At 44.1% G+C, this 27,605-nt stretch overlaps 1 protein-coding gene and 6 non-coding genes across 7 annotated transcripts in view; all 7 read right to left on the bottom strand.

The window, feature by feature from the left end:
- Window positions 1-5,150: 5,150 nt before the first annotated feature.
- Window positions 5,151-27,605, bottom strand: part of LOC139235447 (probable G-protein coupled receptor 139) — a 68,125-nt gene continuing 45,670 nt past the window's right edge. The window contains exons 2-3 of the mRNA XM_070866558.1: window positions 10,067-10,143; window positions 5,151-6,043 (exon numbers count right to left, since the gene is read on the bottom strand). Coding sequence (XP_070722659.1) covers window positions 5,151-6,043; window positions 10,067-10,143 — 970 coding nt within the window. The remainder of the gene's footprint in view (window positions 6,044-10,066; window positions 10,144-27,605) is intronic.
- Window positions 13,573-13,655, bottom strand: trnal-uaa (transfer RNA leucine (anticodon UAA)). Its single transcript has one exon. It is a non-coding gene; the product is annotated as a tRNA-Leu (tRNA).
- Window positions 15,972-16,054, bottom strand: trnal-uaa (transfer RNA leucine (anticodon UAA)). The gene has a single exon. It is a non-coding gene; the product is annotated as a tRNA-Leu (tRNA).
- On the bottom strand, window positions 18,375-18,457 carry trnal-uag (transfer RNA leucine (anticodon UAG)). Its single transcript has one exon. It is a non-coding gene; the product is annotated as a tRNA-Leu (tRNA).
- trnal-uaa (transfer RNA leucine (anticodon UAA)) lies at window positions 20,764-20,846 on the bottom strand. Its single transcript has one exon. It is a non-coding gene; the product is annotated as a tRNA-Leu (tRNA).
- On the bottom strand, window positions 23,165-23,247 carry trnal-uaa (transfer RNA leucine (anticodon UAA)). Its single transcript has one exon. It is a non-coding gene; the product is annotated as a tRNA-Leu (tRNA).
- On the bottom strand, window positions 25,570-25,652 carry trnal-uaa (transfer RNA leucine (anticodon UAA)). Its single transcript has one exon. It is a non-coding gene; the product is annotated as a tRNA-Leu (tRNA).

The raw sequence follows: 27,605 nt of genomic DNA, 5'->3' as shown, positions 1-27,605 counted from the left end.
CCCCACCGTAAACTTTAGATCATCCAAGACTCTGCTGTCCATGGCTTAATTCGCTATAAATCCTGCTTACCAATCATCCCTGTGCTCGCTGACCCACGTTGGCTCCTCGTCTGATAAATGCTGGATTTTATAACATTAATTCTTGTTTTCCAATCCCTCTACGGTCTCGCCTCTCCCGACATCTGTAGTCTCCTCCAACCCGACACTCCTACGAGATCTCTGCGCTGCTCCAGTTCTGGCCTCTTGAATATCTCCGGTAACTGGGAGGCCAGAGGATTGGGAATTTTTTTTAACAGCAAAGGATGACTAAAAAAAAAACTCAGAGAGGAAAGATAGATTATGAGAGTAAATTAGCAAGAAATATAAACAAACAGATAGTAAGAGCTTCAACAGCTATAAACAAAGGACGAGAGTAGCAAAAGTAAATATTGGTCCCTTACATGATGAGACTGGTGAAAAAATAATGGGGAACAGGGAAGTGGCTAATACTTTGAATACATATTTTGTATCGGTTTTTATGGTAGAATAAAAACATCGCAATAAAAATAATCAAGGGGGTATAGGGAGGGAGGAACTTTAAACTATCCTTATCACTAAAGTAAAAGCACTCGGTAAAATATGGCGACTAAAGATGGACAAGTCATCTGGACCTAGTGGCCTGCATCCTAGGATCTTAACAGAAGTTGCTGCGGAGATACTGGATGCATTGGTTCTAATCTAGTAAAATATCCTGGAGTTTGTAGAGGGCTCGGTGGATTGGAAAACCGCAAATGCAACACCACTATTTGAAAAGGAGGCAGATAGAAAGCAGGAAACTATAGACCAGTTAGACTAATATCTGACGTTGGATAATTGCTGGAGTTCATTATTAAGCAAGCAATAGCAGGACATTTGGAAACCAATAATAAAGTCAAGCAGAGTCAGCTGTGTTTTATGAAAGGGAAATCATGTTTGACAAATTTTCTGGAGTTGTTTGAGGATATAAAAGGGGGAACCAGTGGATGTGATGTGTTTGGATTTCCAGAAGGCAGTCTATAAAGTGCCACATAAAGGGTTACTGCACAAGATAAGAGTGCACGGGGTTTGGGGAAATATATTACCATGGATAGCGGACTGGCTACCGAACAGAAAACATAGAGTCTGGAATAATGCAACATTTTCCGGTTGGCAAATGATAAAGACTGCGGTGCAAGTGTCTCAACTATTTACAATCTATAATAATTATTTGGATGAAGGGTCCATGTAATGTTGTCAAGTTTGCTAATGATACAATGATGGGTGAGAAAGCAAATTGTGAGGAGGACACAGAAAATCTGGCAGGAAACATAAAAAAGCAAATTATTATTTAAATGGAGAATAATTTCGAAATGCTGCAGTACAGAGTGAACTGGGGTCCGTGTGCATGAAACATAAAAATTTGGTATGCAGATACAGCAAATAATTGGGAAGGCAAATGGAATGTTAACCTTTATTGCAAGGTGTAAAGAGTATAAAAGCAGACAAGTCCTACAAATCTGTGTAAAGTATTGGTGAGAACACTCCTAGAGTACTGTGTACGAATTTGGTCTCATTATACAAGCAGGGATATACTTGCATTGGAGGCTATTCAGAGATGGTTCACTAGGTTGCTTCTTGAGATGAACAGGTTGACTTGTGAAGAAAGGTTGAGCAAGTTGGGCATATACTCCTTGGCCTTTAGAAGAATGAGAGTTGATATTATTGAAATATACAAGATACTGAGAGGGCTCGTCACGGTAGATGCAGAGAGGATTTTCCCCCTCGTGGGTTATTCAAGAGCTAGGGGGCATAGTTTTAAAATAAGGGGTCGCCCATTCAGAGCGGAAATGAGGAGGAATTTTTCACTCAGTGTGTCTTACATCTCTGGATTTCTCTGCCAACGAAAGCTGTGGAGGCTGGGTCACTGAATATCTTTAAGCGGAGATAGGCAGCTTTTTGAGTGATTAGAGTGTAAAGGGTGATGGGGAGCGATCAAGGAAGTGGAATTGATTCCGTGATCAGATCAGCCATGATCTTAATAAATGGCGGAGCAGGCTCGACGGGCCAAATGGCCTATGCTTGCTCCTATTTCTTGTGTTCTTAATCGCTCAAACTTTGACAGCTGTACCTTCAGCTGAAAAGGCATAAGCTTTCTAATTCCCTCCCTAAACATCTACGCCTCTCTGACGCCTTCTCCTTCTTTAACACGCTCTTTATACCCTACCTCTTTGTCCAAACTTTTGATCACCTGCGCTAATATCTCCTTAAGTGACTCGTTGTCACATTTTGTTCTATAAAGATCCTGTGGAGTGCCTTGAGATTCTTTACTATGTTAAAGGCGCTGAATAAATGTAATTTATTGTTGTTGTGCTCCGCGCAAGAGGAATGATATATTAGCCAGAATGACACGAAGCATTTATTTTTTGGTATCAGCGAATAGACACGGAAGAGAAACGTGTTGATTTGGTGAATTGCAAACATTCCTTTAAAGCCATAAAGTTCACAGTGTATATTTATACATTGAAGAAGTGCCAGTCAGTGCCTGGTAATCAGTTGGCCCAGTACATCACCATGTTTTCTCTAACACTTACCCTTCACATTCCTATTTCACAGTCTCAGTGTATATATTCTTATCATTTCATTGGAACAGAGGCAGCTGGAATGGATAGGGGAGGTTCATCACATGTAAGACTGAAGAGTTGTTCTTCAAATTACAACAGGCAGAGATTGCGATGTAAAAGTGCGTGCTGTTTACATTAATCAACGATTAATGCAACAGAACAACATTACGAAAAAGCTGCGACCGAGATGTAGTCCCACTTTTGTGTGTAGACACTTTACAGTTTTATTTTTCGGAGATTTCTAGCGAAATATTGTACAAACATTCTTTCAATTTCGCTAGAACTAACGATGGAGAATATATTTTCTTATATTTACTGTATCAGTAATGGAGCAATTATTCCTTGCCCGTTTAGGCTATTCCAAGTGAAAACAACGAGGGACATTTTGTACATCCAAGTGAGCTGGCAGTGTTATGTTTAAGATTCGGGCCTGTAGCTCTCTCATTAATGGATACAGCTACTTGTGTTTAAAGTGGAGACAGCAAATTTGGTAAAAAGGAGAACGAAAGAGGGATAATAAAATTATAGCTTATCTCTGCTAGAGGCAAAGTAACAGTATTCCATTTTCGGGACACAACTCACTCGCTGCAGTTTCAATCCTTTTCCCTTTCCTGATGCAATGTCCAATCTCAGCTGTACGGACAAAGGACTGCGGCTGAGCGGTGGGCACTAGGAGGATAGAACAACGAAGCTGTTCTCATCTGGGAGCAGTAATTAACTTGTCTGTCCAACCTATCGGGAGGCTCCAAAGGGCGTTGCAGCGAGGGTTGACCAAAAGAGTGTGACATGCAGGAAGGTACCAAAGAACTTTACAACCAGGGAGGTTCCAAAGCGCTTTACACCCAGGGAGGTTCCAAAGGGCTTTACACCCAGAGACGTTCCAAAGTGCTTTACACCTAGAAAGGTTCCAAAGGGCTTTACACCCAGGGAGGTTCAATGGAGCTTTACAGCGAGGGAGGTTCCAAAGTGCTTTACACCCAGAGATGTTCCAAAGATATTTACACCCAGGGAGTTTCCAAAGATATTTACACTCAGGGAGGTTCCAAAGTGTTTCATACCCAGTGAGGTTCCAAAGAGCTTCACATCCAGGGAGTTTCCAAAGAGATGTATCCCCAGGGAGGATCGAAAGTGTTTTACACGCAGGGAGCTTCCAAAGAGATTTATACCCAGGGAGTTTCCAAAGATATTTACACCAAGCAAGGTTCCAAAGTGTTTTACACCCGGAGGTTCCAAAGTGTTTCACAGCCAGGCAAGTTCCAAAGTGTTTTACACCCAGGGTGGTTCCAAAGTGTTTTCATGCAGAGAGGTTCCAAAGTGTTTTACAACGAGGGAGGTTCCAAAGAACATTACACCCAGGGAGGTTCCAAAGCGCATTACACCCAGGGAGGTTCCAAAGGGCATTACACCCAGGGAGGTTCCAAAGAGCATTACACCCAGGGAGGTTCCAAAGTGTTTTACACCCAGGGAGGTTCCAAAGTGTTTTACACCCAGGGAGGTTGCAAAGTGTTTTACTCCCAGGGAGGTTCCAAAGTGTTTTACACCTAGGGAGGTTCCAAAGTGTTTTACACCCAAGGAGGTTCCAAAGAGCATTACACCCGGGATGGGGGGTGGTTCCAAAGTGTTTGACACCCACAGGGAGGTTTCAAAATGTTTTACACCCAAGGAGGGTCGAAGGCGATTTACACCCAGGGAGGTTCCCTGGAGCTTTACACCCAGTGAGGTTCCAAAGTGTTTTATACCCAGGGAGGTTCCAAATTGTTTTTCTCCCAGGGAGGTTCCAAAGTATTTCAGACACAGGGAGGATCCAAAAATTTTTACACCCAGGAAGGTTCCAAAGTGTTTTACTCCCAGGGAGGATCCAAGGCGATGTACTCCCAAGAAGGTTCCATGGAGCTTCACACCCAGGGAGGTTCCAAGGTGCTTTATATTGAAGTGTAGTCACTGTTCTAATGCAGGGAAACGTGGCAGCGGATTTGCACTCAGCAAAGTTCCACCTACCGAGAAATAAATACAGGCGCAGATAATCAGTTTTGGAGATATTTGTTGAGCGATAAGCATTGGTCAGGGCATCGGCAGAACATTTACTCACTTCTTGAAAATAATACACTCAGATCCTTGGCATCCACCTGAGAGGGAAGACGGAACCTCGGTTTAAAGTCTCACTTGAAAGACAGCACCATCTGACAAAGAAGCATTCCATCAGTGCTGCACTGGCGGGTCAGCCTGTAATGGGACTTGAACCCACATTCTTCTAACTGAGCAAGAGGGCTACCACGGCTGAGTGCATCCACCTCAAAAACCAAGTTATTCCTAAAGATACAACTGACTTACTGCACTAAGGTAAGTGACAGCATCCATAGGACATGACGGGTCACTTGGAAATAAAATAAATCAGTTTACAACATTAAATTGGGTGATAAAGTGTATGTTTCCACTGTGGAGAATAGGAATGACCAGCGGGTTTGGAGAATTGGAACGAAAGACTACAGTGCAGAGCTTAATGGAGGTTGAGTGCTGGAATAGCTAGTTTCGTTATAGAAGTAATTTAACAACTAGATTCAATGGATATTTCAGCGCGTTCTTTAACTGCTGTCTGAAGTTACTCTGAGTCACTGTATAAATAACCGTGTTAGTGCAGCAGCTTAGGAGCTGAAGCATGTTTCCACTTTCCTGCAGAATAAATTTGGGGTCATTGAAATAATTATTGTTTTCAATTCGGACATAGAGAAAATTGATAACATACGTCAACCACAACAGGATGAAACTTCCCGAGATGGTGAAGAGTAAAATTATGGACTTTCGCCGGCTCTCCATCTCTGGATCACTCTGACTCGCTCCATTGTTTTGGGCCCGGAGACTCCTGCGGACCCTACTAGCCCCTAGAATGTATCTGACGGTCACAGCATTGAGCAGTAACATCAGGAGGAACGGTGCACATGGGGTTAGAATAAGGTCCAGCCAGTCAAACGCTGTCCAAGCGGGTGAAACATAAAAAGTAAGTTTTATGTTGCAGTACCAGGCCACATTATTAATAGTAAACAATGGCTCATACGTGAAGTAGAAAGGGATGTTTTTTAAACAACTCAGGGCACAGACCGCTCCTATCACCACAGCCGCCGTTGTCTCGGTGCAGTATTTTGTTTTCAGCTTCTGGCAACAAATGGCCACAAATCGATCAAAGGTGAACGCGACCGTTAACCAGACAGAACTGTCTCTTGATGAATACATGAGCACAGTGCTGATGCTGCACGCTGGTGTGGTGGACAGAATGCTATTCCGGAAATAGATACCACCAATTCTATTCAATATCACAGCGGTGATAATGACCAGGAGATCGGTCACCGCCATGAACACCAGGTACCGAGTGATACACCTGGAGAGACCGCACCTTCCTCGGGACAGGATCACAATCGCCGCGATGTTCGCTGCAAAAAGGAGCAAAATGGAAATTACACATCAGACTACCATCATAAGAACATAAGCACATATGAAATAGGAGCAGGAGTAGGCCATTTGCCTCCCACCGCACCCCGCTCCCCCGGGCCTGCTCCGCCATTTAATAAGATCATGGCTGATTTGATCATGGATCAGCTCCACTTCCTTGCCCAACCCCCCGAAACCTTCTTTCACTTATCGCTCAAGAATCTGTTTATCTCCGCCTTAATTATCTTCAGTGACCCAGCCTCCATAGCCATTCAAAGTCTTAGTTTGACTGGACTTGGTTTCTGAGTTCATTACCTGATCAGTTGATGGAAACCAATCAATTTGCCAGATCAGCAGAGCTTTACTAAATACGGAACAATATGGAATCGCAGGGAAAGCGTTTTGCTCGAAGACTTGAAGCTATAATCGCCTGAACTCGGCACAAAAAGAGAAGGAGAGCGAAACTGACCATAGTAAAGAACAGACATAAACTAATAGTTAATGAATAATTTATCCCAACATTAAATAGGACAAGCTAAACATAATGTCACCTTGAAAATTGATGGTAGAAAGAGTGCGATCGACTGCTATTTACACCTCAGGAGAATCGTAAAATTCCCATATGGAATGACTCCAAATTACGATTGTTGCTATCTGGTTAATGGAGCAGCCATTCTGCTAATGGGCGGTGAAAAAAGGCAATGAGATCATTGACCAGCAAACTGCACCTTTGTGATATTGTTTGAGGGACAAATGTTGGTCAGGGCACAACTCCCAGCACTCGGTCCAGTTGTTCCTTGACCATTAGACAGTGTCATGGTATCCAGTATCACTGTAATGGCGGCACTGCAGAGAACCTGTCAGTGACAGCTGGGTTGAGCCTATAAACTGCAGGATAAGTGGTGAGGGAGCGTTGTATGGGAGCCACTCAGTGAGAGCCAGAGGTGAGTCCATAACCTGTGAGATAGAAGGTGAGGGAGCGTGTGGTGTGAGCCACTTCTTGAGAGCTGGGGGTGAGTCTATAAATTGCGCGATAAGTGGTGAGAGAGTGTTTAATGGGAGCCACTCAGTGAGAGCCGGGGGTGAGTCCATAACCTGTGGGATAGGTGGTGAGGGAGCGTTTAATGGGAGCCAGTCAGTGAGCGCCGGGTGCGAGTACATAATCTGTGGGATTGGTGGTGAGGGCGCATTTAATGTGAAGCACTCAGTGAGAGCCGGGGGTGAGCCTATAAACTGTGGGATAGCTGGTGAGGGAGCGTATAGTGTGAGCCACTCCATGAGAGCCGAGGTTAGTCTATAAAATGCGGGATAGGTGGTGAGGGAGATTTTAATGGGAGTCACTCAATGAGTGCCGGGGGTGAGTCTATAAAATGCGGGACAAGTGGTGAGGGAGCATTTAGTGTGAGCCACTCAGTGAGAGCTGGTGGTGAGTCTATAACCCATTGGACAGGTGGTGAGGGAGCGTTTAAAGGGAACCACTCAGTGAGAGCCGGGGGTGAGACTATAAACTGCGGGATAGGTGGTGAGGGAGCGTTTAGTCTCAGCCAGTCAGTGAGAGCTGGGGGTGAGTCTATAACCCATTGGATAGGTGGTGAGGGCACGTTTAATGGGAGCCATTCAGTGACCGCCGGTGGTGAGTTTATAACCTGATGAATACTTGATGAGGGTGCGTTTAATGGGAGCCACTCAGTGAGAGCCGTGGTCAGTCTATAATATGCGTGATACGTGTTCAGGGAGCGTTTAACATGAGCCACTCAGTGACAGCCGGGGGTGTGTCCATAAACTGTGGGTTAGGTGGTGAGGGAGCGTTTAATGGGAGCTACTCAGTGACAGCCAGGGATGAGTCTATAACCTACGGGATAGGTGGTGAGGGAGTGTTTAATGGGAACCACTCAGTGAGAACCGGGGGTGAGTCTATAACTTGTGGCATAGGTGGTCAGGGAGCGTATAGTGTAAGCACTCCTTGAGAGCCGGGGATGAGCCTATAAACTGCGGGATAGGTGGTGAGGAAGCGTATAGTGTAAGCTACTCGTTGAGAGCCGGGGGGGAGCCTATAAACTGCGGGAAAGGTGGTGAGGGAGCGTTTAATGAGAGCCACTTAATGAGAGCTGGGCGTGAGTCCATAACCTGTGGGATAGAAGGTGATGGAGAGTATTGTGTGAGCCACTCCGTGAGAGCCGTGGGTGAGTCCATAACCTGTGGGATAGGTGGTGAGGGAGTGTTTAATGGGAGCCACTCAATGAGAGCCGGGGGTGAGTCCATAACTTGTGGGATAGGTAGTGAGGGAGCGTTTAGTGTGAGCCAGTCAGTGAGCGCCGGGTGTTAGTCCATAACTTGTGGGATAGGTAGTGAGGGAGCGTTTAGTGTGAGCCACTCAGTGAGAGCTGGGGGTGAGTCTATAACTCATTGGATAGGTGGTGAGGGAGCCTTTAATGTGAGTCATTCAGTGACAGCCGGGGGTGAGCTTATAACCTGCGGCATAGTTGGTGAGGGAGCGTTTAATGGGAGCCACTCAGTGAGAGCCGCGGTCTGTCTAGAACCTGCGTGAAACGTGTTGAGGGAGCGTTTAATGGGAGCCACTAAGTGACAGTCGGGGATGAGCTTATAGCCTGCGGGATAGGTGGTGACGGAGTGTTTAATGGGAGCCACCCATTCAGAATCGGACATGCAACAAGCAGCAGATTGTAAAAGACACGTTAAATGTTGTGAATCATTTCAGAGGTGGTGAATGTGGACCATGCCACAAGGGATGATCAACGGTCGGGTTAAATTTGGATTTTGGCTCCCGGTTTGAAGATGGGATTCGGAGTTACACGGAAACATCATGGAGGAGCAAATGAGCCACTGGTTGACCGGCTCCAGTAAAATGACCAAGGGGTTGCTCCAATCTGAAGTAGGAGGCCGAGGGCCAAGCAGAGAATGATACAGCACAGAAGTAAACCATTCGGCCCATCGTGCCTGTGCAGGCTCTTTGACAGAGCTATCCCCTGTTCTCCTCTCGGAACCGTGCTATTTCCACCTTAGAGTACTTATCGAATTCCCTTTAGAAAGTTACTATTGAATCTGCCTCCACCACCCTTTCAAGCATTGCATTCCAGATCACAACAACACGCTGCATCAAAAATGATTCCTCCTGATTCAGTCAAGAATGCTGCCACTGAACCAAAGCTGAGACAAAGGTTCACAGCCATATTACTTTCCCCAAGTCTTTTTTTTAAGTTCCAGGACATACCAAATTCATGGTGATGATTTCCAGAGACAGTTGCACATGCACATAGACATTTTTACAGATAGACAGACACAGAGACACACACACAAAAATTTACACGCACCAACGGACATGCACAGATGCCTTAGACATCTCGAGGGATAGACAGACTGAATCACTGTCGCAACTTTGGCTGATTTTTGTGATTTTCTATCCGTATGTATCGTGAATATTGCAGATTAATGAAAGAAAGAAAAGAGCAGCGGCATTGAAAGGTGTGGGACGTTGTTCCGTCTATCTCAGAATCAGTTTTGCAGGGACCTGGTTAAATTGTCAAATAGAATGAAATATGCTGAGAAACGGAGTCGGCAGGATTCAAATCTATGCGGGGAAACACGAATGGATTTTTAATCTCTGGCCTTAACAACTGGGCCACGACTACTGGCTCGCTGTCTTTTTAAATGTTACTCAGTTAAAACTCAACCATCCATCTCTGTGCAGCAGACGGCCACAGAATCGTGAAAAAGTCACCGTTTGCTAAAAATCTGGAAGAGGCTGTATTTTTGCTGCTCTATATTGCTCTGGAACTTTTTTATATGAATCTATACCAAGAAACAGAAGCAAAATTCTGCCTTTTGTAAAATGCAGCCTCCCCGTTAGGGAATTGAACCGCGTTCTCCCGTGTGACAGGTGGGGATATTCACCACTTTCACACGAGGAATTGATGCGCATGGGTTTTGTCAAAGCAATATTCGAGCTGTGAATAGAACTGGACATCATGAGAAGTCGACAGACAGATTGAGAGACAGAGACAAACCGACAAATTTGAAGAGATCGACAGCGAGATCGAGACAACGAGAGACAGCAAGTGTGAGATTGATAACGAGAGGCAGACTGAATGAGAAAAAGACTCTCAAACACGTACATCTAAAGAGATCTGTGTGTGTGATCTATAAAGAGAAAGAGGGAAAGAGTGAGAGTAAGACAATGATAAAGACAGTGACAAGGAGATTGACAAATGGAGAGAGAGCGACAGACAGACAGAGAGACAAAGATACAAAAAGAAAATGTTGGAAATTCTCAGCAGGTTAGAGACAGGAACTACCAGCGACAGGCAAAGAGAGACAGGCAGGCAGAGACATAGATAGACAGAGATGATGGGAAAGAGTGAGACAGTCAGAGAGACTGAGAGAATCCCATTGGAACACAACTGGACACCGTGAGAAAGAGACAGGCACATTGAGAGACAGAGACAAACAGCGAAACAGGGAGAAACAGACAGCGAGGTAGAGACAGAGAGAGACAGAAAGTTTGAGACTGAGAGGGAGGGTCAGACTGAGTGAGGCAAAGACTCAAACACATACATATACAGAGATGTGTTTGTGTGATTTATAAAGAGAGGGAGGGAAAGTGTGAGAGAAAAACAGGGACAAGGAGAGAGACAAAGAGGGAGACAGATAGAGAGAAAGATAAATAGAGAGAGACTTCGAGACAAAAACAGAAAATGATGGAAATATTCATCAGGTTAGAGACAGGGACGAGCAGAGACAGGCAAAGACAGAGATGATGGGAAAGAACGAGACAGTCAGACAGAGAGTATGACAGAATCCCATTGGAACAGAACTGGATACCGTGTGAAGGAGACAGATTGAGAGACAGAGACAAACTGAGAAACAGGGACAGACAGAGTGAATCAGAGAGAGGCAGACTGAGAGAGACAAAGACTCAAACATACAAATACATTTCCAGCTCTCTAAAGACAGAGCGAGAGGCAGAGACTGAGCGATACAGATACATTTCACAATTTCATTTCATTATCTGCTCAGATTGTCACCGAGCTACAGAAAAATGCAAACGCAACAGATGAAAATCAGTTATCACTGAGCAGAATGGGAGATATCACTGTTTAATTAAGCAATTACCAGGAGTGTGGTTCGAACCCACGCAGGTATAAACCCATTGGATCTTAAGTACAACGCCTTAACACTCGGCCATCCTGTAGCCGTCAGCGATTGGATTCTGTCTATGTGAGAATCTGGGCTTCAACTCCACCTCCACAGACACACACAAACACATCGGGTTTCAGGGAGCATTTCCGAACATTTTTCGGAATATTGACACGGGGGCAACTCTCCTATTCTTTTTCGAGTAATGCTCTGGGACCTCTCACAACCACCCGAGTGCGCAGACGGAGCTTCAATTGAACATGCCATCCGAAAGTCAACAGTTTCAACAATGCAAAATTCCCCAAATGCTGCAGTTGAGTGTTAGCCAAGATTATATGCTCAAGTCTCAGGAGTGCGACTTGAACACACAAACTCCCGATTCAGTCAAGAATGCTGCCACTGAACCAAAGCTGAGACAAAAGTTCACAGCCATATTACTTTCCCCAAGTCTTTTTTTTTATGTTCCAGGACATACCAAATTCATGGTGATGATTTCCACAGACAGTTGCACATACACATAGACATTTTTATAGATAGACAGACACAGAGACACACACACACAAATTTACACGCACCAACGGACATGCACAGATGCCTTAGACATTTCGAGGGATCGACAGGCTGAATCACTTTCGCAACTTTGGCTGATTTTTGCGATTTTCTATCCGTATGTATCGTGAATATTGCAGATTAATGAAAGAAAGAAAACAGCAGCGGCATTGAAAGGTGTGGGACGTTGTTCCGTCTATCTCAGAATCAGTTTTGCAGGGCCCTCGTTAAATTGTCAAACAGAATGAAATATTCTGAGAAACGGAGTCGACAGGATTCAAATCTATGCGGGGAAACTTGAATGGATTTTTAGTCTATTGCCTTAACCACTGGGCCACGACTACTGGCTCGCTGCCTTTTTAAGTGTTACTCAGTTAAAACTCAACCAGCCATCTCTGTTCAGCAGACGGCCACAGTATCGTGAAAAAGTCACCGTTTGCTAAAAATCTGGAAGAGGCTGTATTTTTGCTGCTCTATATTGCTCAGGAACTTTTTAATATGAATCTATACCAAGAAACAGAAGCAAAATTCCGCCTCTTGTAAAATGCAGCCTTCCCGTTAGGGAATTGAACCGTGGTCTCCCGTGAGACAGGCGGGGATATTCACCACTTTCCCACGAGGAATTTATGCGCGTGGGTGTTGTCAAAGCAATATTCGAGCTGTGAATAGAACTGGACACCATGAGAAGTCGACAGACACATTGCGAGACAGAGACAAACCGACAAACACGAGAGACAGACAGCGAGATCGAGACAACGAGAGACAGCAAGTGTGAGACTGAAAACGAGAGGCAGACTGAGTGAGAAAAAGACTCTCAAACACATACATCTAAAGAGATCTGTGTGTGTGATCTATAAAGAGAAAGAGGGAAAGAGTGAGAGAAAGACAATCATAGAGAAAGTGACAAGGAGAGAGACAGATGGAGAGAGAGCGACAGATAGATAGAGAGACAAAGAAATAAAAAGAAAATGTTGGAAATTCTCAGCAGGTTAGAGACAGGAACTACCAGCGACAGGCAAAGAGAGACAGGCAGGCAGAGACATAGATAGACAGAGATGATGGGAAAGAGTGAGACAGTCAGACAGAGAGACTGAGCGAATCCCATTGGAAAATAACTGGACACCGTGAGAAAGAGACAGGCACATTGAGAGACAGAGACAAACAGCAAAACAGGGAGAAACAGACAGCGAGGTAGAGACAGAGAGAGACAGAAAGTTTGAGACTGAGAGGGAGGGTCAGACTGAGTAAGGCAAAGACTCAAACATATACATATACAGAGATGTGTTTTTGTGATTTATAAAGAGAGGGAGGGAAAGAGTGAGAGAAAGACAGGGACAAGGAGAGCGACAAAGAGGGAGACAGATAGAGAGAAAGATAAATAGAGAGAGAGAGACATCGAGACAACAACAGAAATTGATGGAAATACTCATCAGGTTAGAGACAGGGACGAGCAGAGACAGGCAAAGACAGAGATGATGGGAAAGAACGAGACAGTCAGACAGAGAGTATGACAGAATCCCATTGGAACAGAACTGGATACCGTGTGAAGGAGACAGATTGAGAGGCAGAGACAAACAGAGAAACAGTGACAGACAGAGTGAATCAGAGAGAGGCAGACTGAGAGAGACAAAGACACAAACACACAAATTCATATACAGCTCTCTAAAGACAGAGCGAGAGGCAGAGACTGAGCGATACAGATACATTTCACAATTTCATTTCATTATCTGCTCAGATTGTCACCGAGCTGCAGAAAAATGCAAATGCAACAGATGAAAATCAGTTATCACTGAGCAGAATGGGAGAAATCACTGTTTAATTAAGTAATTACGAGGAGTGGGGTTCGAACCCACGCGGGTATAAACCCATTCGATCTTAAGCCCAACGCCTTAACCACTCGGCCATCCTGGTGCTGTCAGCGATTGGATTCTGTCTATGTGAGAATCTGGGCTTCAACTCCACCTCCACAGACACACACAAACACATCGGGTTTCAGGGAGCATTTCCGAACATTTTTCGGAATATTGACACGGGGGCAACTCTCCTATTCTTTTTCGAGTAATGCTCTGGGACCTCTCACAACCACCCGAGTGCGCAGACTGAGCTTCAATTTAACATTTCATCCGAAAGTCAACAGTTTCAACAATGCAAAATTCCCCAAATGCAGCAGTTGAGTGTTAGCCAAGATTATATGCTCAAGTCTCAGGAGTGCGACTTGAACACACAAACTCCTGATTCAGTCAAGAATGCTGCCACTGAACCAAAGCTGAGACAAAAGTTCACAGCCATATTACTTTACCAAGTCGTTTTTTTAATTTCCAGGACATACCAAATTCACGGTGATGATTTCCACAGACAGTTGCACATACACATAGACATTTTTACAGATAGACAGACACAGAGACACACACACAAAATTTACACGCACCAACGGACATGCACAGATTCCTTAGACATCTCGAGGGATAGACAGGCTGAATCACTGTCGCAACTTTGGCTGATTTTTGCGATTTTCTATCCGTATGTATCGTGAATATTGCAGATTAATGAAAGAAAGAAAATAGCGGCGGCATTGAAAGGTGTGGGACGTTGTTCCGTCTATCTCAAAATCAGTTTTGCAGGGACTGGTTAAATTGTCAAACAGAATGAAATATGCTGAGAAACGGAGTCGGCAGGATACAAATCTATGCAGGGAAACCCGAATGGATTTTTAGTCTATGGCCTTAACCAATGGGCCACGACTACTGGCTCGCTGCCTTTTTTAATGTTACTCAGTTAAAACTCAACCATCCATCTCTGTGCAGCAGACGGCCACAGACTAGTGAAAAGTCACAGTTTGCTAAAAATCTGGAAGAGGCTGTATTTTTGCTGCTCTATATTGCCCTGGAACTTTTTAAAAAGAATCTATACCAAGAAACAGAAGCAAAATTCTGCCTTTTGTAAAATGCAGCCTCCCCGTTAGGGAATTGAACCGTGGTCTCCCGTATGACAGGCGAGGATATTCACCACTTTCACACGAGGAATTGATGCGCATGGATTTTGTCAAAAGCAATATTCGAGCTGTGAATAGAACTGGACACCATGAGAAGTCGACAGACACATTGGGAGACAGAGACAAACCGACAAACAGGGAGAGACAGACAGCGAGATCGAGACAACGAGAGACAGCAAGTGTGAGACTGAAAACGAGAGGCAGACTGAGTGAGAAAAACACTCTCAAACACATACATCTAAAGAGATCTGTGTGTGTGATCTATAAAGAGAAAGAGGGAAAGAGTAAGAGAAAGTCAATCATAAAGAAAGTGACAAGGAGAGAGACAGATGGAGAGAGAGAGCGACAGATAGACAGAGAGACAAAGAAATAAAAAGAAAATGTTGGAATATCAGCAGGTTAGAGACAGGAACTACCAGCGACAGGCAAAGAGAGACAGGCAGGCAGAGACATAGATAGACAGAGATGATGGGAAAGAGTGAGACAGTCAGACAGAGACTGAGAGAATCCCATTGGAACACAACTGGACACCGTGAGAAAGAGACAGGCACATTGAGAGACAGAGACAAACAGCAAAACAGGGAGAAACTGACAGCGAGGTAGAGAGAGAGAGAGACAGAAAGTTTGAGACTGAGAGTTAGGGTCAGACTGAGTGAGGCAAAGACTCAAACACATACATATACAGAGATGTGTTTGTGTGATTTATAAAGAGAGGGAGGGAAAGAGTGAGAGAAAGACAGGGACAAGGAGAGCGACAAAGAGGGAGACAGATAGAGAGAAAGATAAATAGAGAGAGTTAGACATCGAGACAACAACAGAAAATGATGGAAATACTCATCAGGTTAGAGACAGGGACGAGCAGAGACAGGCAAAGACAGAGATGATTGGAAAGAACGAGACAGTCAGACAGAGAGTATGACAGAATCCCATTGGAACAGAACTGGATACCGTGTGAAGGAGACAGATTGAGAGACAGAGACAAACAGAGAAACAGGGACAGACAGAGTGAATCAGAGAGAGGCAGACTGAGAGAGACAAAGACTCAACACACAAATATATATACAGCTCTCTAAAGACAGAGCGAGAGGCAGAGACTGAGCGATACAGATACATTTCACAATTTCATTTCATTATCTGCTCAGATTGTCACCGAGCTGCAGAAAAATGCAAATGCAACAGATGAAAATCAGTTATCACTGAGCAGAATGGGAGAAATCACTGTTTAATTAAGTAACTACCAGGAGTGGGGTTCGAACCCACGCGGGTATAAACCCATTGGATCTTAAGCCCAACGCCTTAACCACTCGGCCATCCTGGTGCCGTCAGCGATTGGATTCTGGAGATGTGAGAATCTGGGCTTCAACTCCACCTCCACAGACACACACACACACATCGGGTTTCAGGGAGTATTTGCGAACATTTTTCGGAATATTGACACGGGGGCAACTCTCCTATTCTTTTTCGAGTAATGCTCTGGGACCTCTCACAACCACCCGAGTGCGTAGACGGAGCTTCAATTTAACATTTCATCCGAAAGTCAACAGTTTCAACAATGCAAAATTCCCCAAATGCTGCAGTTGAGTGTTAGCCAAGATTATATGCTCAAGTCTCAGGAGTGCGACTTGAACACACAAACTCCTGATTCAGTCAAGAATGCTGCTAGTGAAACAAAGCTGAGACAAAAGTTCACAGCCATATTACTTTCCCAAGTCTTTTTTTTAAGTTCCAGGACATACCTAATTCATGGTGATGATTTCCACAGACAGTTGCATATACACATAGACATTTTTACAGATAGACAGACACAGAGACATAGACACAAAAATTTACACGCACCAACGGACATGCAAAGATGCCTTAGACATCACGAGGGATAGACAGGCTGAATCACTGTCGCAACTTTGGCTGATTTTTTGCGATTTTCTATCCGTATGTATCGTGAGTATTGCAGATTAATGAAAGAAAGAAAATAGCGGCGGCATTGAAAGGTGTGCGACGTTGTTCCGTCCATCTCAGAATCAGTTTTGCAGGGACCTGGTTAAATTGTCAAACAGAATGAAATATGCTGAGAAACGGAGTCGGCAGGATTCAAATCTATGCGCGGAAACCCGAATGGATTTTTAGTCTCTGGCCTTAACCAATGGGCCACGACTACTGGCTCGCCGCCTTTTTAAATGTTACTCAGTTAAAATTCAACCATCCATCTCTGTGCGGCAGACGGCCACAGAATAGTGAAAAAGTCACCGTTTGCTAAAAATCTGGAAGAGGCTGTATTTCTGCTGCTCTATCTTGCCCTGGAACTTTTTAATATGAATCGATACCAAGAAACAGAAGCAAAATTCTGCCTTTTGTAAAATGCAGCCTCCCCGTTAGGGAATTGAACCGTGGTCTCCAGTGTGACAGGCGGGGATATACACCACTTTCCCACGAGAAATTGATGCGCATGGGTTTTGTCAAAGCAATATTCGAGCTGTGAATAGAACTGGACACCATTAGAAGTCGACAGACACATTGCGAGACAGAGACAAACCGACAAACAGGGAGAGACAGACAGCGAGATCGAGACAACGAGAGACAGCAAGTGTGAAACTGAAAACGAGAGGCAGACTGAGTGAGAAAAAGACTCTCAAACACATACATCTAAAGAGATCTGTGTGTGTGATCTATAAAGAGAAAGAGGGAAAGAGTGAGAGAAAGACAATCATAAAGAAAGTGACAAGGAGAGAGACAGATGGAGAGAGAGAGCGACAGATAGACAGAGAGACAAAGAAATAAAAAGAAAATGTTGGAATATCAGCAGGTTAGAGACAGGAACTACCAGCGACAGGCAAAGAGAGACAGGCAGGCAGAGACATAGATAGACAGAGATGATGGGAAAGAGTGAGACAGTCAGACAGAGACTGAGAGAATCCCATTTGAACACAACTGGACACCGTGAGAAAGAGACAGGACCATTGAGAGACAGAGACAAACAGCAAAACAGGGAGAAACTGACAGCGAGGTAGAGACAGAGAGAGACAGAAAGTTTGAGACTGAGAGTTAGGGTCAGACTGAGTGAGGCAAAGACTCAAACACATACATATACAGAGATGTGTTTGTCTGATTTATAAAGAGAGGGAGGGAAAGAGTGAGAGAAAGACAGGGACAAGGAGAGAGACAAAGAGGGAGACAGATAGAGAGAAAGATAAATAGAGAGAGAGAGACATCGAGACAAAAATAGAAAATGATGGAAATACTCATCAGGTTAGAGACAGGGACGAGCAGAGACAGGCAAAGACAGAGATGATGGAAAAGAACGAGACAGTCAGATAGAGAGTATGACAGAATCCCATTGGAACAGAACTGGATACCGTGTGAAGGAGACAGATTGAGAGACAGAGATAAACAGAGAAACAGGGACAGACAGAGTGAATCAGAGAGAGGCAGACTGAGAGAGACAAAGACTCAAACACACAAATACATATACAGCTCTCTAAAGACAGAGCGAGAGGCAGAGACTGAGCGATACAGATACATTTCACAATTTCGTTTTATTACCTGCTCAGATGGTCAATGAGCTACAGAAAAATGCAAATGCAACAGATGAAAATTAGTTATCACTGAGCAGAATGGGAAAAATCACTGTTTAATTAAGTAATTACCAGGAGTGGGGTTCGAACCCACGCGGGTATAAACCCATTTGATCCTAAGCCCAACGCCTTAACCACTCGGCCATCCTGGTGCTGTCAGCGATTAGATTCTGTCTATGTGAGAATCTGGGCTTCAACTCCACCTCCACAGACACACACAAACACATCGGGTTTCAGGGAGTATTTCCGAACATTTTTCGGAATATTGATACGGGGGCAACTCTCCTATTCTTTTTCAAGCAATGCTCTGGGACCTCTCACAACCACCCGAGTGCGCAGACGGAGCTTCAATTTAAGATTTCATCCGAAAGTCAACAGTTTCAACAATGCAAAATTCCCCAAATGCTGCAGTTGAGTGTTAGCCAAGGTTATATGCTCAAGTCTCAGGAGTGCGACTTGAACACACAAACTCCTGATTCAGTCAAGAATGCAGCCACTGAACCAAAGCTGAGACAAAAGTTCACAGCCATATTACTTTCCCAAGTCTTTTTTTTAAGTTCCGGGACATACCAAATTCATGGTGATGATTTCCACAGAGAGTTGCACATACACATAGAAATTTTTACAGATAGACAGACACAGAGACACACACACAAAAATTTACACGCACCAACGGACATGCACAGATGCCTTAGACATCTCGAGGGATAGACAGGCTGAATCACTGTCGCAACTTTGGCTGATTTTTGCGATTTTCTATCCGTATGCATCGTGAATATTGCAGATTAATGAAAGAAAGAAAATAGCGGCGGCATTGAAAGGTGTGGGACGTTGTTCCGTCTATCTCAGAATCAGTTTTGCAGGGACCTGGTTAAATTATCAAACAGAATGAAATATGCTGAGAAACGGAGTCGGCAGGATTCAAATCTATGCGGGGAAACCCGAATGGATTTTTAGTCGATGGCCTTAACCAATGGGCCACGACTACTGGCTCGTTGCCTTTTTAAATGTTACTCAGTTAAAACTCAACCATCCATCTCTGTGCAGCAGACGGCCACAGAATAGTGAAAAAGTCACCGTTTGCTAAAAATCTGGAAGAGGCTGTATTTTTGCTGCTCTATATTGCTCTGGAACTTTTTAATATGAATCTATACCAAGAAACAGAAGCAAAATTCTGCCTTTTGTAAAATGCAGCCTCCCCGTTAGGAAATTGAACCGTGGTCTCCCGTGTGACAGGCGGGGATATTCACCACTTTCCCACGAGGAATTGATGCGCATGTGTTTTGTCAAAGCAATATTCGAGCTGTGCATAGAACTGGACACCATGAGAAGTCGACAGACACATTGCGAGACAGAGACAAACCGACAAACAGGGAGAGACAGACAGCGAGATCGAGACAACGAGAGACAGCAAGTGTGAGACTGAAAACGAGAGGCAGACTGAGTGAGAAAAAGACTCTCAAACACATACATCTAAAGAGATCTGTGTGTGATCTATAAAGAGAAAGAGGGAAAGAGTGAGAGAAAGACAATCATAAAGAAAGTGACAAGGAGAGAGACAGATGGAGTGAGAGCGACAGATAGACAGAGAGACAAAGAAATAAAAAGAAAATGTTGGAAATTCTTAGCAGGTTAGAGACAGGAACTACCAGCGACAGGCAAAGAGAGACAGGCAGGCAGAGACATAGATAGACAGAGATGATGGGAAAGAGTGAGACAGTCAGAGAGACTGAGAGAATCCCATTGGAACACAACTGGACACCGTGAGAAAGAGACAGGCACATTGAGAGACAGAGACAAACAGCGAAACAGGGAGAAACAGACAGCGAGGTAGAGACAGAGAGAGACAGAAAGATTGAGACTGAGAGGGAGGGTCAGACTGAGTGAGGCAAAGACTCAAACACATACATATACAGAGATGTGTTTGTGTGATTTATAAAGAGAGGGAGGGAAAGAGTGAGAGAAAAACAGGGACAAGGAGAGAGACAAAGAGGGAGACAAATAGAGAGAAAGATAAATAGAGAGAGAGAGACATCGAGACAAAAACAGAAAATGATGGAAATACTCATCAGGTTAGAGACAGGGACGAGCAGAGACAGGCAAAGACAGAGATGATGGGAAAGAACGAGACAGTCAGACAGAGAGTATGACAGAATCCCATTGGAACAGAACTGGATACCGTGTGAAGGAGACAGATTGAGAGACAGAGACAAACAGAGAAACAGGGACAGACAGAGTGAATCAGAGAGAGGCAGACTGAGAGAGACAAAGACTCAAACACATACACAGCTCTCTAAAGACAGAGCAAGAGGCAGAGACTGAGCGATACAGATACATTTCACAATTTCATTTCATTATCTGCTCAGATTGTCACCGAGCTACAGAAAAATGCAAATGCAACAGATGAAAATCAGTTATCACTGAGCAGAATGGGAGAAATCACTGTTTAATTAATAATTACCAGGAGTGGGGTTCGAACCCACGCGGATATAAACCCATTGGATCTTAAGCCCAACGCCTTAACCACTCGGCCATCCTGGTGCCGTCAGCGATTGGATTCTGTCTATGTGAGAATCTGGGCTTCAACTCCACCTCCACAGACACACACAAACACATCGGGTTTCAGGGAGCATTTCCGAACATTTTTCGGAACATTGACACGGGGGCAACTCTCCTATTCTTTTTCGAGTAATGCTCTGGGACCTCCAACAACCACCCGAGTGCGCAGATGGAGCTTCAATTTAAGATTTCATCCGAAACTCAACAGTTTCAACAATGCAAAATTCCCCAAATGCTGCAGTTGAGTGTTAGCCAAGATTATATGCTCAAGTCTCAGGAGTGCGACTTGAACACACAAACTCCTGATTCAGTCAAGAATGCTGCCACTGAACCAAAGCTGAGACAAAAGTTCACAGCCATATTACTTTCCCAAGTCTTTTTTTTAAGTTCCAGGACATACCAAATTCATGGTGATGATTTACACAGACAGTTGCACATACACATAGACATTTTTACAGATAGACAGACACAGAGACACACACACAAAAAATTACACGCACCAACGGACATGCACAGATGCCTTAGACATCTCGAGGGATAGACAGGCTGAATCACTGTCGCAACTTTGGCTGATTTTTGCGATTTTCTATCCGTATGCATCGTGAATATTGCAGATTAATGAAAGAAAGAAAATAGCGGCGGCATTGAAAGGTGTGGGACGTTGTTCCGTCTGTCTCAGAATCAGTTTTGCAGGGACCTGGTTAAATTGTCAAACAGAATGAAATATGCTTAGAAACGGAGTCGGCAGGATTCAAATCTAAGCGTGGAAACCCGAATGGATTTTTAGTCTATGGCCTTAACAAATGGGCCACGACTACTGGCTCGCTGCCTTTTTAAATGTTACTCAGTTAAAACTCAACCATCCATCTCTGTGCAGCAGACGGCCACAGAATAGTTAAAAAGTCACCGTTTGCTAAAAATCTGGAAGAGGCTGTATTTTTGCTGCTCTATATTGCTCTGGAACTTTTTAACATGAATCTATACCAAGAAACAGAAGCAAAATTCTGCCTTTTGTAAAATGCAGCCTCCCCGTTAGGAAATTGAAACGTGGTCTCCCGTGTGACAGGCGGGGATATTCACCACTTTCCCACGAGGAATTGATGGGCATGGGTTTTGTCAAAGCAATATTCGAGCTGTGAATAGAACTGGACACCATGAGAAGTCGACAGACACATTGCGAGACAGAGACAAACCGACAAACAGGGAGAGACAGACAGCGAGATCGAGACAACGAGAGACAGCAAGTGTGAGACTGAAAACGAGAGGCAGACTGAATGAGAAAAAGACTCTCAAACACATACATCTAAAGAGATCTGTGTGTGTGATCTATAAAGAGAAAGAGGGAAAGAGTGAGCGAAAGTCAATCATAAAGAAAGTGACAAGGAGAGAGACAGATGGAGAGAGAGCGACAGTTAGACAGAGAGACAAAGAAATAAAAAGAAAATGTTGGAAATTCTTAGCAGGTTAGAGACAGGAACTACCAGCGACAGGCAAAGAGCGACAGGCAGGCAGAGACATAGATAGACAGAGATGATGGGAAAGAGTGAGACAGTCAGACAGAGACTGAGAGAATCCCATTGGAACACAACTGGACACCGTGAGAAAGAGACAGGCACATTGAGAGACAGAGACAAACAGCAAAACAGGGAGAAACTGACAGCGAGGTAGAGAGAGAGAGAGACAGAAAGTTTGAGACTGAGAGTTAGGGTCAGACTGAGTGAGGCAAAGACTCAAACACATACATATACAGAGATGTGTTTGTGTGATTTATAAAGAGAGGGAGGGAAAGAGTGAGAGAAAGACAGGGACAAGGAGAGCGACAAAGAGGGAGACAGATAGAGAGAAAGATAAATAGAGAGAGAGAGACATCGAGACAACAACAGAAAATGATGGAAATACTCATCAGGTTAGAGACAGGGACGAGCAGAGACAGGCAAAGACAGAGATGATTGGAAAGAACGAGACAGTCAGACAGAGAGTATGACAGAATCCCATTGGAACAGAACTGGATACCGTGTGAAGGAGACAGATTGAGAGACAGAGACAAACAGAGAAACAGGGACAGACAGAGTGAATCAGAGAGAGGCAGACTGAGAGAGACAAAGACTCAACACATAAATATATATACAGCTCTCTAAAGACAGAGCGAGAGGCAGAGACTGAGCGATACAGATACATTTCACAATTTCATTTCATTATCTGCTCAGATTGTCACCGAGCTGCAGAAAAATGCAAATGCAACAGATGAAAATCAGTTATCACTGAGCAGAATGGGAGAAATCACTGTTTAATTAAGTAATTACCAGGAGTGGGGTTCGAAGCCACGCGGGTATAAACCCATTGGATCTTAAGCCCAACGCCTTAACCACTCGGCCATCCTGGTGCCGTCAGTGATTGGATTCTGGAGATGTGAGAATCTGGGCTTCAACTCCACCTCCACAGACACACACACACACATCGGGTTTCAGGGAGCATTTCCGAACATTTTTCGGAATATTGACACGGGGGCAACTCTCCTATTCTTTTTCGAGTAATGCTCTGGGACCTCTCACAACCACCCGAGTGCGTAGACGGAGCTTCAATTTAACATTTCATCCGAAAGTCAACAGTTTCAACAATGCAAAATTCCCCAAATGCTGCAGTTGAGTGTTAGCCAAGATTATATGCTCAAGTCTCAGGAGTGCGACTTGAACACACAAACTCCTGATTCAGTCAAGAATGCTGCGAGTGAAACAAAGCTGAGACAAAAGTTCACAGCCATATTACTTTCCCAAGTCTTTTTTTTAAGTTCCAGGACATACCTAATTCATGGTGATGATTTCCACAGACAGTTGCACATACACATAGACATTTTTACAGATAGACAGACACAGAGACATAGACACAAAAATTTACACGCACCAACGGACATGCAAAAATGCCTTAGACATCACGAGGGATAGACAGGCTGAATCACTGTCGCAACTTTGGCTGATTTTTTGCGATTTTCTATCCGTATGTATCGTGAATATTGCAGATTAATGAAAGAAAGAAAATAGCGGCGGCATTGAAAGGTGTGCGACGTTGTTCCGTCCATCTCAGAATCAGTTTTGCAGGGACCTGGTTAAATTGTCAAACAGAATGAAATATGCTGAGAAACGGAGTCGGCAGGATTCAAATCTATGCGCGGAAACCCGAATGGATTTTTAGTCTCTGGCCTTAACCAATGGGCCACGACTACTGGCTCGCCGCCTTTTTAAATGTTACTCAGTTAAAATTCAACCATCCATCTCTGTGCGGCAGACGGCCACAGAATAGTGAAAAAGTCACCGTTTGCTAAAAATCTGGAAGAGGCTGTATTTCTGCTGCTCTATCTTGCCCTGGAACTTTTTAATATGAATCGATACCAAGAAACAGAAGCAAAATTCTGCCTTTTGTAAAATGCAGCCTCCCCGTTAGGGAATTGAACCGTGGTCTCCAGTGTGACAGGCGGGGATATTCACCACTTTCCCACGAGAAATTGATGCGCATAGGTTTTGTCAAAGCAATATTCGAGCTGTGAATAGAACTGGACACCATTAGAAGTCGACAGACACATTGCGAGACAGAGACAAACCGACAAACAGGGAGAGACAGACAGCGAGATCGAGACAACGAGAGACAGCAAGTGTGAAACTGAAAACGAGAGGCAGACTGAGTGAGAAAAAGACTCTCAAACACATACATCTAAAGAGATCTGTGTGTGTGATCTATAAAGAGAAAGAGGGAAAGAGTGAGAGAAAGACAATCATAAAGAAGGTGACAAGGAGAGAGACAGATGGAGAGAGAGAGCGACAGATAGACAGAGAGACAAAGAAATAAAAAGAAAATGTTGGAAATTCTTAGCAGGTTAGAGACAGGAACTACCAGCGACAGGCAAAGAGAGACAGGCAGGCAGAGACATAGATAGACAGAGATGATGGGAAAGAGTGAGACAGTCAGACAGAGACTGAGAGAATCCCATTTGAACACAACTGGACAACGTGAGAAAGAGACAGGCACATTGAGCGACAGAGACAAACAGCAAAACAGGGAGAAACTGACAGCGAGGTAGAGACAGAGAGAGACAGAAAGTTTGAGACTGAGAGTTAGGGTCAGACTGAGTGAGGCAAAGACTCAAACACATACATATACAGAGATGTGTTTGTCTGATTTATAAAGAGAGGGAGGGAAAGAGTGAGAGAAAGACAGGGACAAGGAGAGAGACAAAGAGGAAGACAGATAGAGAGAAAGATAAATAGAGAGAGAGAGACATCGAGACAAAAATAGAAAATGATGGAAATACTCATCAGGTTAGAGACAGGGACGAGCAGAGACAGGCAAAGACAGAGATGATGGAAAAGAACGAGACAGTCAGATAGAGAGTATGACAGAATCCCATTGGAACAGAACTGGATACCGTGTGAAGGAGACAGATTGAGAGACAGAGACAAACAGAGAAACAGGGACAGACAGAGTGAATCAGAGAGAGGCAGACTGAGAGAGACAAAGACTCAAACACACAAATACATATACAGCTCTCTAAAGACAGAGCGAGAGGCAGAGACTGAGCGATACAGATACATTTCACAATTTCATTTTATTATCTGCTCAGATTGTCAATGAGCGACAGAAAAATGCAAATGCAACAGATGAAAATCAGTTATCACTGAGCAGAATGAGAGAAATCACTGTTTAATTAAGTAATTACCAGGAGTGGGATTCGAACGCACGCGGGTATAAAGCCATTGGATCTTAAGCCCAACGCCTTAACCACTCGGCCATCCTGGTGCTGTCAGCGATTAGATTCTGTCTATGTGAGAATCTGGGCTTCAACTCCACCTCCACAGACACACACAAACACATCGGGTTTCAGGGAGTATTTCCGAACATTTTTCGGAATATTGATACGGGGGCAACTCTCCTATTCTTTTTCAAGCAATGCTCTGGGACCTCTCACAACCACCCGAGTGCGCAGACGGAGCTTCAATTTAAGATTTCATCCGAAAGTCAACAGTTTCAACAATGCAAAATTCCCCAAATGCTGCAGTTGAGTGTTTGCCAAGGTTATATGCTCAAGTCTCAGGAGTGCGACTTGAACACACAAACTCCTGATTCAGTCAAGAATGCTGCCACTGAACCAAAGCTGAGACAAAAGTTCACAGCCATATTACTTTCCCAAGTCTTTTTTTTAAGTTCCGGGACATACCAAATTCATGGTGATGATTTCCACAGAGAGTTGCACATACACATAGAAATTTTTACAGATAGACAGACACAGAGACACACACACAAAAATTTACACGCACCAACGGACATGCACAGATGCCTTTGACATCTCGAGGGATAGACAGGCTGAATCACTGTCGCAACTTTGGCTGATTTTTGCGATTTTCTATCCGTATGTATCGTGAATATTGCAGATTAATGAAAGAAAGAAAATAGCGGCGGCATTGAAAGGTGTGGGACGTTGTTCCGTCTATCTCAGAATCAGTTTTGCAGGGACCTGGTTAAATTATCAAACAGAATGAAATATGCTGAGAAACGGAGTCGGCAGGATTCAAATCTATGCGGGGAAACCCGAATGGATTTTTAGTCTATGGCCTTAACCAATGGGCCACGACTACTGGCTCGTTGCCTTTTTAAATGTTACTCAGTTAAAACTCAACCATCCATCTCTGTGCAGCAGACGGCCACAGAATAGTGAAAAAGTCACCGTTTGCTAAAAATCTGGAAGAGGCTGTATTTTTGCTGCTCTATATTGCTCTGGAACTTTTTAATATGAATCTATACCAAGAAACAGAAGCAAAATTCTGCCTTTTGTAAAATGCAGCCTCCCCGTTAGGAAATTGAACCGTGGTCTCCCGTGTGACAGGCGGGGATATTCACCACTTTCCCACGAGGAATTGATGCGCATGTATTTTGTCAAAGCAATATTCGAGCTGTGCATAGAACTGGACACCATGAGAAGTCGACAGACACATTGCGAGACAGAGACAAACCGACAAACAGGGAGAGACAGACAGCGAGATCGAGACAACGAGAGACAGCAAGTGTGAGACTGAAAACGAGAGGCAGACTGAGTGAGAAAAAGACTCTCAAACACATACATCTAAAGAGATCTGTGTGTGATCTATAAAGAGAAAGAGGGAAAGAGTGAGAGAAAGACAATCATAAAGAAAGTGACAAGGAGAGAGACAGATGGAGTGAGAGCGACAGATAGACAGAGAGACAAAGAAATAAAAAGAAAATGTTGGAAATTCTTAGCAGGTTAGAGACAGGAACTACCAGCGACAGGCAAAGAGAGACAGGCAGGCAGAGACATAGATAGACAGAGATGATGGGAAAGAGTGAGACAGTCAGACAGAGACTGAGAGAATCCCATTGGAACACAACTGGACACCGTGAGAAAGAGACAGGCACATTGAGAGACAGAGACAAACAGCAAAACAGGGAGAAACAGACAGCGAGGTAGAGACAGAGAGAGACAGAAAGTTTGAGACTGAGAGTTAGGGTCAGACTGAGTGAGGCAAAGACTCAAACACATACATATACAGAGATGTGTTTGTGTGATTTATAAAGAGTTGGAGGGAAAGAGTGAGAGAAAGACAGGGACAAGGAGAGAGACAAAGCGGGAGACAGATAGAGAGAAAGATAAATAGAGAGAGAGAGACATCGAGACAAAAACAGAAAATGATGGAAATACTCATCAGGTTAGAGACAGGGACGAGCAGAGACAGGCAA

The sequence above is a fragment of the Pristiophorus japonicus genome, chromosome 23 (genome assembly GCF_044704955.1).
Source record: "Pristiophorus japonicus isolate sPriJap1 chromosome 23, sPriJap1.hap1, whole genome shotgun sequence".
NCBI lineage: Eukaryota > Metazoa > Chordata > Chondrichthyes > Pristiophoridae > Pristiophorus > Pristiophorus japonicus.
The sequence above is the reverse complement of the archived record's forward strand: the minus strand, read 5'-3'. Positions and strand labels throughout refer to the sequence as shown.